Source organism: Oncorhynchus keta, chromosome 27 (genome assembly GCF_023373465.1).
Source record: "Oncorhynchus keta strain PuntledgeMale-10-30-2019 chromosome 27, Oket_V2, whole genome shotgun sequence".
NCBI classification, from domain to species: domain Eukaryota; kingdom Metazoa; phylum Chordata; class Actinopteri; order Salmoniformes; family Salmonidae; genus Oncorhynchus; species Oncorhynchus keta.
Genome location: NC_068447.1, coordinates 20,110,022 through 20,120,716, shown reverse-complemented (window position 1 = coordinate 20,120,716; position 10,695 = coordinate 20,110,022). Strand labels below are relative to the sequence as shown.

The 10,695-nt window shown below is 44.6% G+C and overlaps 1 protein-coding gene across 4 annotated transcripts in view; it reads right to left on the bottom strand.

The window, feature by feature from the left end:
- Positions 1 to 3,539: 3,539 nt before the first annotated feature.
- Positions 3,540 to 10,695, bottom strand: part of LOC118371511 (sodium/potassium-transporting ATPase subunit beta-1-interacting protein 3-like) — a 163,589-nt gene continuing 156,433 nt past the window's right edge. For 2 of the 4 annotated variants that reach the window (XM_052481889.1, XM_052481892.1), the window contains 2 exons: positions 5,570 to 5,654; positions 3,540 to 3,786 (listed from right to left, as the gene is read on the bottom strand). In XM_052481889.1, the coding sequence (XP_052337849.1) occupies positions 3,777 to 3,786; positions 5,570 to 5,654 (95 nt within the window). In that variant the 3' untranslated portion in view covers positions 3,540 to 3,776. Of the gene's footprint in view, positions 3,787 to 5,565; positions 5,655 to 10,695 lie in introns of those variants that run through there. The other 2 variants (XM_052481891.1, XM_052481890.1) reach the window with 2 other exon arrangements.

Sequence of the window (10,695 nt, the reverse complement as noted above, 5' to 3'; positions counted from 1 at the left end):
TAACCTGGACATTTCTATGGGGTCCAGTATCCAGTCGGATAAAGGGAAATATCCTTAACTGTTTTTTTTGTAACTTATGAATGAACAATATGCCATGAAAGCCTAAATGACAAAGATGAGGGGTTTGTTCAAGTGAAGAACACAAACATATTCAGCAGTATTTAATGTGTACATGACCACATTCAACAGCAGGGGGCAGTAGAGGTACATAGTAACAAAACAGAAGGGGACAGGCCAGGTAGAAGGTGCTCTTACGCACAGATCTAGGATCAGTTGCCCCTTCTCAAAACTTAAAAGAGATGAAACACAAAACTGAGCTTAGATCAGTGTCTACTGGCAACTCCATCATACTCCTAAAGGGACACAGCCAAGGCAGTTACACAATCTGCCACAGAAAGTCCAAATCATAGAGATCCTATTAAATTACTAGAGGGGCTAAAGATCCTATTAAATTAATAGAGGGGTTAGAGATCCTATTAAATTAATAGAGGGGCTAGAGATACTATTAAATTACTAGAGGGGCTAGAAATACTATTAAATTAATAGAGGGGTTAGAGATCCTACTAAATTACCAAAGGGGCTAGAGATCCTATTAAATTAATAGAGGGGTTAGAGATCCTATTAAATTACTAGAGGGGTTAGAGATCCTATTAAATTAATAGAGGGGTTAGATATCCTATTAAATTACTAGAGGGGTTAGAGATCCTATTAAATTACTAGAGGGGCTAGAGATCCTATTAAATTAATAGAGGGGCTAGAGATCCTATTAAATTAATAGAGGGGTTAGAGATCCTATTAAATTAATAGAGGGGCTAGAGGTCCTATTAAATCCTAGAGGGGTTAGAGATCCTATTAAATTACTTGAGGGGCTAGAGATCCTATTAAATTACTAGAGGGGCTAGAGATCCTATTAAATTACTAGAGGGGCTAGAGATCCTATTAAATTACTAGAGGGGTTAGAGATCCTATTAAATTACTTGAGGGGCTAGAGATCCTATTAAATTACTAGAGGGGCTAGAGATCCTATTAAATTACTAGAGGGGTTAGAGATCCTATTGCATTACTAGAGGGGTTAGAGATCCTATTAAATTACTAGAGGGGCTAGAGATCCTATTAAATTACTAGAGGGGCTAGAGATCCTATTAAATGACTAGAGGGGCTAGAGATCCTATTAAATTACTAGAGGGGCTAGAGATCCTATTAAATTACTAGAGGGGCTATGTCATAAAACCTTGAAGTTCCAGAATGGGGTGAAAATGGTAGCCATTATTGGTCAGGGAGAAATAAATACAGTTCATACAGGTTTTATACCAAATTTTCAGAATACATAGCCTCTAAAATATATGTAAACAGACTATACATGTCTTATTTTTGGTTTTCTTGTAAAGCTGAGAGTGCTATTATGTAATACAATATCAGTACTTGTTGCATTTCCAACTTGTCTAAGTCCTATCATCAACTGATTCCAGAAAGTGTATGGCTGTGGATTGACTGCATTGTTTGAATGGAATGTTGGGATATTGGCAGTTAATTTGAAAAAAATGTATGGAATAATTTCTCTAAAACGGGTTGACTAGCTAGCTAACAAACATACAATGCAGATAAATTATTCAAATTCATTATTTTACAGAATATATTATCACACAATATATTATCACAACCATGGTTTGTGGTCAACCACAAACCATGGTTGACCAACTCCCTAATCAAAATGGCTGACCTTCATCCCATCATAAGATGGTGCATGTCCATTCCAGTATTCTACATTCTACACTCCAAATACTCAAGAACAAGCCCCCATCTTAAAGTTTGGGCACAAAAGTGTATGTCTTTTGGGATTGTGGGATACATGTTCCCCAATCCAACATAGACCCAAACATACACTAGGATATTACCGTAGAATACAGCATATCCATGGTTCTCATACAAAACCCCTACAAACATGATATGAAACAAACCATTCAAATGGATCACAGTTGAATCAACAATCTACAGATGGAATGATAGAGAAAACAGGTTGTGTATATTTCTGTCTTCTTGTTTTGCTATATTTGTGCTACGTTTACATTTAAACCATTTACACTCCATTCAATATCTTTGTATACCATGGACAGGAAATGCAGTCAAACTACCTCTCATATCACACACTATTTAGGATTGAAAAAAGTCAGTCAGCGACTGTGTATAACTAATGACCAACTGTCAAACACTCAACCTTACACTCAACCCTCACAGTAGTTTGAGGCAGTTGTGTTTCTGGACTGGAGTTTTAACACACATCTATAACTCCTGACACAAACCTCAACCTTACACTCAACCCTCACAGTAGTTTGAGGCAGTTGTGTTTCTGGACTGGAGTTTTAACACACATCTATAACTCCTGACACAAACCTCAATCTTCCACACCAACAACTAGTTAAATAAAGGTTCAATTAAAAATGACTAAATAACTGTAAAACAAGATTTAAAATAATCTTATTTCCTTTCATTCCACCCATCTCTACAGATTTAGGATTCAGTCTATTGAAACACTGTATATCAGTGGTTTACAAAACTGTTTTGGACAGGATTCAGTCAGTCACAGCACCGTAAGTAAGATTAAGAAAAAGTTAAGACTCAAACTCAAACATTATTGCCTGTGTGCTTTTACTGTAAAACTTTAAACATCAACTCTCTTTCTCTGTTATGAAGTTAAGTTTGCATTTCAAAACCCTGACTAAAACTATTTTCCATCTTTCCTTTTTTTCTGCTTCTCTTTTTGAACAAATCCTCTGTAGGTTTGGCTGCTTTTCCCCCTACCTACCACCCTTACCTTCGCCTCCTCTCCCTCTTCCCTCCCTACCTCCCCCTCCTCTCACCCATTCCCCCCTCTCCCCCTTCCTGCTCTGCCTGTGTATTTATGTGCACAGATCGTGGCCTAAAGTAAACAGGCAGAACACAACAGCCCATTCCATTCCACAGGCTCAACTGTAATTCAGCCCAACAGTGATGATATGAGACCGAGCCATAGTAACAAACCAATATATATACATGTGTACATGTGTGTGTATATATATATATATATACATACACACACACACACACACACACACACACACACACACACACATATATATGTGTGTGTATATATATATATATGTATATATATATATGTGTATATATGTGTGTATGTATGTATATATACATACATATATACATACATACATATACATATACATACATACATACATACATACATACATACATACATACATACATACATACATACATACATACATACATACATATACATACATACATACATACATACATACATACATACATACATACATACATACATACATACATATTCTGTAGATCACTAATTCTGAACGATGGACAGAAATGCAGCCATTAACAGCAGGTACTGTAAGTCTCGGTTGTTGGATGCCGTTTGTAGTTCTAGATAAATAATTGATATTTGAGTACACAAAAAGAGTTCAAGCCCATGTTACACAGTCATTTCCCCGCCCCCTCCCTCCCTCCCTCTCCATCCCCCAACACTATCCCTGCCATCCCTCCCACTAAGAACAGAACAGAACAGAACTGGAAACTACAGTCATTACTAAGCAGAAAACCAGTCATTTACATGTTTGAAGTACTGAAGAGCTGGAATAAAGAAGTAGAGAATCAGAGGAATGTCTGGCCTGCCGCAGTGCATTCTGGGACTGTTGTTGTGTCAGTCAGAGCAGCCATTTTGTTTCCATGGGAAATCACGGCGTCGGCTGCCGCCCTATTTACGTAGACCTGGAGAAGATAGGATACAGGAGACATTGAGTGGATGAGCAGTGAAAAACACACACACCTGGTACATTTATTAAGATCGAGGCTATACAACCCTAGTGGTGGAGGAGGGTAAAGGTTAGGGTAATTCCTGCCGTCTCATTTGCAACAGAGCTGATGAAGCTGTCAGGAGAGGTGTCCTGCAGGCTAATAATATATTTCCTTTTTTCAAATCACATTTTATTGGTGACATACACATGGTTAGCAGATGCTAATGCGAGTGTAGCAAAATTATTAAAATAATTAGGTGGGTGGTTATATTGGTCATTTTTCACATGTGTAAATTAGAAATACTTTTTCTGCATATCCCACCCTCTTTGAGAGTGAGGTAATGACCAGGGATCAGCCATTATTGATAGTGACCCTGGAACAATTAGGGTTAAATGCCTTGCTCAAGGCCACAGACAGATTTTTCACCTGGTCTGCTCAAGGATTCAAACCAGCGACCTTTCGGTTACTGGCCCAATGCTCGTAACCGTTAGGCTAGCTGCCACCACTGCACACATTGTTATTATGTTTCCTGCGTAATTTAATATATAATTCAAATGAAAGTTGGGATGGTGGTTAAAAGGCCGAGAGCCTCTAATCTGTGGTGTGTCTATGTACATAAATGCAACCATACATCCGTGCAACCACACACACACACACACACACACACACACACACACACACACACACACACACACACACACACACACACACACACACACACACACACACACACATTACCCTAAACCCTCAGATAGGATAGAGCAGGTTTAATAGTGTTGTTTACTCCAATCAGACGTATTCATACTCCTTAGCAGAGTTAGCAGAATCACACAGAAAGTTTATACTAGTCACAGAAGAACATCCTGCCATGACACAGTTCTTAATCCCAATAACATAAACCTGCACAATGCAAAGCTTTAATTTGATATGGGCTAATATTTAATGAAAACACCATGAGCTGGTGTGTTCAGGTCCTTGAGTGTATGGTTAACTGAATCAGACAGGAAATCCAATCTCTGGACTTCCACACACCAGCCTTCTTCTCAAATTCCCCACTCCCCAGAAAGGGAGCATAATGTGGGCATACAGTAGCAGTAGATGGCTGCTCTTTTTGGGAGTGAGGGATAGAGGACAGGAGAATAAGGGTTTTGGTGAGGAAACATGTCCCAAATGACACCCTATTCCCCATAAATCTGGCCTCCTGAGTGGTGCAGTGGTCTAAGGCACGACATCTCAGTGCTAGAGGCATCACTACAGACCCTGGTTCGATTCCAGGCTGTATCACAGCCAGCTGTGATTGGGAGTCCCATAGGGCGGCACACAATTACCCCAGCGCCGTTCGGGTTTGGCCAGGGTAGGCCGTCAATGTAAATAAGAATTTGTTCTTAACCGACTTGCCTAGTTAAATAAAAATAACTTGCATAACTTTTTTCCAGAGCTTTATCACTGTCCAAAAGTAGTGTACTATATTTTAGGGAACAGGGTTCCATTTGAGACATAGTCCATAGTTCTGTCCTCTTTTCTCCGGGTCCATATAAAATGCCCTTGAACCCTATGACATCACACCACGGCGCCATCTATCTGCTGTCATTTTTAATGACTTGCTCATTAGGCAAAAGCTGAAACACTTATTAAAGTGGAGTAATTAAGGCCTTATTCCAATTAACACTGTGTTAACGAAGAGACGTTTCATCTTAATTAATATCAAAGACTAGCCAAAGAAAAACACACAGGCCAAACACGCACACATACTTACAGATACATGGGCTTTAAGAGGAGATGGGATGGTTTCTCATTGACATGGTAGAGGGGGAAGGGGTCAAATCCACCAACAAAATCAACTGAAAACAAAAGGATCAAATGCAAAAAATGACAAATTAAATCAGAACATGACATACAGAAAGTGACGGGCTGAAGGAAATGAAATGATATCAAATGACAAATATGGATTCACAAAATAAATGAATTGAAGAAAACAAATGAAAGTGAAGAGAATACAAAACAGATAAGTACACCTACAGTATGAGGGGGTCAAAGGTTAGAATGTGTTGGCATGTCAAAAACAGATGGAGATGTGGAATTTCAGCTAGCTCTGATGTCCCATACACAAAATAAAGATGCAAAATATTTGTATAATACACAAACTTTCCATATTTGTATTGACTAGTGATGCTGAGGCAGTGAGCGTAGGGGAGGAGACAGTGAGCGTAGGGGAGGAGACAGTGAGCGTAGGGGAGGAGACAGTGAGCGTAGGGGAGGAGACAGTGAGCGTAGGGGAGGAGACAGTGAGCGTAGGGGAGGAGGCAGTGAGCGTAGGGGAGGAGGCAGTGAGCGTAGGGGAGGAGGCAGTGAGCGTAGGGGAGGAGACAGTGAGCGTAGGGGAGGAGACAGTGAGCGTAGGGGAGGAGACAGTGAGCGTAGGGGAGGAGACAGTGAGCGTAGGGGAGGAGGCAGTGAGCGTAGGGGAGGAGGCAGTGAGCGTAGGGGAGGAGGCAGTGAGCGTAGGGGAGGAGGCAGTGAGCGTAGGGGAGGAGGCAGTGAGCGTAGGGGAGGAGGCAGTGAGCGTAGGGGAGGAGGCAGTGAGCGTAGGGGAGGAGGCAGTGCGCGTAGGGGAGGAGACAGTGAGCGTAGGGGAGGAGGCAGTGAGCGTAGGGGAGGAGGCAGTGAGCGTAGGGGACGAGGCAGTGAGCGTAGGGGAGGAGACAGTGAGCGTAGGGGAGGAGACAGTGAGCGTAGGGGAGGAGGCAGTGAGCGTAGGGGAGGAGGCAGTGAGCGTAGGGGAGGAGGCAGTGAGCGTAGGGGAGGAGGCAGTGAGCGTAGGGGAGGAGACAGTGAGCGTAGGGGAGGAGGCAGTGAGCGTAGGGGAGGAGACAGTGAGCGTAGGGGAGGAGACAGTGAGCGTAGGGGAGGAGACAGTGAGCGTAGGGGAGGAGGCAGTGAGCGTAGGGGAGGAGGCAGTGAGCGTAGGGGAGGAGGCAGTGAGCGTAGGGGAGGAGACAGTGAGCGTAGGGAGGAGACAGTGAGCGTAGGGGAGGAGGCAGTGAGCGTAGGGGAGGAGGCAGTGAGCGTAGGGGAGGAGACAGTGAGCGTAGGGGAGGAGACAGTGAGCGTAGGGGAGGAGGCAGTGAGCGTAGGGGACGAGGCAGTGAGCGTAGGGGAGGAGGCAGTGAGCGTAGGGGAGGAGGCAGTGAGCGTAGGGGAGGAGACAGTGAGCGTAGGGGAGGAGGCAGTGAGCGTAGGGGAGGAGACAGTGAGCGTAGGGGAGGAGACAGTGAGCGTAGGGGAGGAGACAGTGAGCGTAGGGGAGGAGGCAGTGAGCGTAGGGGAGGAGGCAGTGAGCGTAGGGGAGGAGGCAGTGAGCGTAGGGGAGGAGGCAGTGAGCGTAGGGGAGGAGACAGTGAGCGTAGGGGAGGAGGCAGTGAGCGTAGGGGAGGAGGCAGTGAGCGTAGGGGAGGAGGCAGTGAGCGTAGGGGAGGAGGCAGTGAGCGTAGGGGAGGAGGCAGTGAGCGTAGGGGAGGAGGCAGTGAGCGTAGGGGAGGAGGCAGTGAGCGTAGGGGAGGAGGCAGTGAGCGTAGGGGACGAGGCAGTGAGCGTAGGGGACGAGGCAGTGAGCGTAGGGGACGAGGCAGTGAGCGTAGGGGACGAGGCAGTGAGGGTAGGGGAGGAGGCGAGATTCAGGCAGCTGTCAAAATAAGCTCTTTATCGCGGGAACACAGAGGGTGACCTTCACTAAGTGATCGACCAAGAGACCAACTCTCTGTATATTTACTCAGAAAAGAGAAGCACAGAGCGGAGCAAACAGTCAGAGAGGTAGTGAGAGAGCGAGAGGGGAAAAAAGAGTGGAAAGGACAGAGTGTGTTATGCTTGTCACTGACTGACACAGGGCCAATGAGATTAGATTAAAGGAGCGTGTGCAAAAACAGGGTGCATTTATTATCACCATGGATACAAGAGCCCAGTAAAACAACAGGATGCAGTGAATCTGCCACATCGTTAGAGCAGGATCGTAATGCTGGCGCATCGTTAGAGCAGGATCGTAATGCTGGCGCATCGTTAGAGCAGGATCGTAATGCTGGCGCATCGTTAGAGCAGGATCGTAATGCTGGTGCATCGTTAGAGCAGGATCGTAATGCTGGGGCATCGTTAGAGCAGGATCGTAATGCTGGCGCATCGTTAGAGCAGGAACGTAATGCTGGGGCATCGTTAGAGCAGGATCGTAATGCTGGGGCATCGTTAGAGCAGGATCGTAATGCTGGCGCATCGTTAAAGCAGGATCGTAATGCTGGGGCATCGTTAGAGCAGGATCGTAATGCTGGCGCATCGTTAGAGCAGAATCGTTATGCTGCCGCATCGTTAGAGCAGAATCGTAATGCTGGCGCATCGTTAGAGCAGGATCGTAATGCTGGCGCATCGTTAGAGCAGGATCGTAATGCTGGCGCATCGTTAGAGCAGAATCGTTATGCTGGCGCATCGTTAGAGCAGGATCGTAATGCTGGGGCATCGTTAGAGCAGGATCGTAATGCTGGGGCATCGTTAGAGCAGGATCGTAATGCTGGCGCATCGTTAGAGCAGGATCGTAATGCTGGGGCATCGTTAGAGCAGGATCGATGCTGGCGCATCGTTAGAGCAGGATCGTAATGCTGGGGCATCGTTAGAGCAGGATCGTAATGCTGGCGCATCGTTAGAGCAGAATCGTAATGCTGGCGCATCGTTAGAGCAGGATCGTAATGCTGGGGCATCGTTAGAGCAGGATCGTAATGCTGGGGCATCGTTAGAGCAGGATCGTAATGCTGGCGCATCGTTAGAGCAGGATCGTAATGCTGGCGCATCGTTAGAGCAGGATCGTAATGCTGGCGCATCGTTAGAGCAGGATCGTAATGCTGGGGCATCGTTAGAGCAGGATCGTAATGCTGGGGCATCGTTAGAGCAGGATCGTAATGCTGGCGCATCGTTAGAGCAGGATCGTAATGCTGGGGCATCGTTAGAGCAGGATCGTAATGCTGGGGCATCGTTAGAGCAGGATCGTAATGCTGGCGCATCGTTAGAGCAGGATCGTAATGCTGGGGCATCGTTAGAGCAGGATCGTAATGCTGGCGCATCGTTAGAGCAGAATCGTAATGCTGGCGCATCGTTAGAGCAGGATCGTAATGCTGGCGCATCGTTAGAGCAGGATCGTAATGCTAGCGCATCGTTAGAGCAGGATCGTAATGTTGTTTCATGAAGATAACTAATCCAGAAGTGTCTCCACTCTCTGGAACAGTGCTTTTATGAGAAATAGGAATAGGCAAATATAATATTTGAAGTTCATTGCATTAACTAGAGTTCCTGAAAGGGCTAGTTATTGTCAGATTAATCAAAAAGAGGAGTGACAAGTTGCTCCTCTGTCTCCATTCTGGCTCATTGGGATTCTCAGTTTGTGATATACAGAGCCCAAGCCCAGCCACTAGAGTTGGTCCATCACACACAGGCTGAGTTATCAGGAAGTGGCCGCTCCAGTAAAGTGAGTAACACAAACAAAGGTTAAACACACACACGCACACATGCACACACACGGCAAGTGATTTTCTTATTACAAGCAGGCTGGGTTCCATGTCCTGCCATGATAAGCAGTGTGCTGAAGAATATGGTTTGGGGATAATGGGGCGGCAGGTAGCCTAGTGGTTAGAGTGTTGAGCCAGTAACCAAAAGGTTGCTGGATCAAATCCCTGAGCTGACAAGGTAAAAATCTGTCGTTCTGCCCCTGAACAAGACAGTTAACCCACTGTTCCCCAGTAGGCCGTCATTGTAAATAAGAATTTGTTGTTAACTGACTTGCCTAGTTAAAAAAGGTTAATGATGATGTCATTTTCTCTCCTCCTGATCTCTTGCAAAGCAGAACGTCAAAACACAGAGAGATAAAGAGAGAGATAGAGCGAGATAGTGACTGTAAAAATCACACTGTGCCAGACCAGCCAGGTCACCCGTGAAACAAGTCAGTATTCGACATCTATCCATGTCTGAGGATGTCAGGAGATGACATAGAAACCGGTATGCGCTGTTACCTTCAAGTAGGTTTTGGTTTTGCTTGGGCATTGTGGACGGGGATGGCAGGTGTAAGATTCAGCCTCTGATTCCAAAGGTTGCAAAATCAAATCCAGCGATAGAAAGTTGTTTTTGATATTTTCATTTGAAGTCTACCCCAAACCTTAACCTTTAACCATTCAGAGTTAAATGCCTTACCCTAAGACGTTGGAGTTAATGCCTGACCTTAACCTTTAACCATTCAGAGTTAATGCCTTACCCTAAGACATTGGAGTTAATGTCTGACCTTAACCTTAACCTTAACCTTTAACCATTCAGAGTTAATGCCTTACCCTAAGACGTTGGAGTTAATGCCTGACCTTAACCTTAACCTTTAACCATTCAGAGTTAATGCCTTACCCTAAGACGTTGGAGTTAATGTCTGACCTTAACCTTAACCTTTAACCATTCAGAGTTAATGCCTTACCCTAAGACGTTGGAGTTAATGCCTGACCTTAACCTTTAACCATTCAGAGTTAATGCCTTACCCTAAGACATTGGAGTTAATGTCTGACCTTAACCTTAACCTTAACCTTTAACCATTCAGAGTTAATGCCTTACCCTAAGACGTTGGAGTTAATGCCTGACCTTAACCTTAACCTTTAACCATTCAGAGTTAATGCCTTACCCTAAGACGTTGGAGTTAATGTCTGACCTTAACCTTAACCTTTAACCATTCAGAGTTAATGCCTTACCCTAAGACGTTGGAGTTAATGCCTGACCTTAACCTTTAACCATTCAGAGTTAATGCCTTACCCTAAGACATTGGAGTTAATGTCTGACCTTAACCTTAACCTTAACCTTTAACCATTCAGAGTTAAT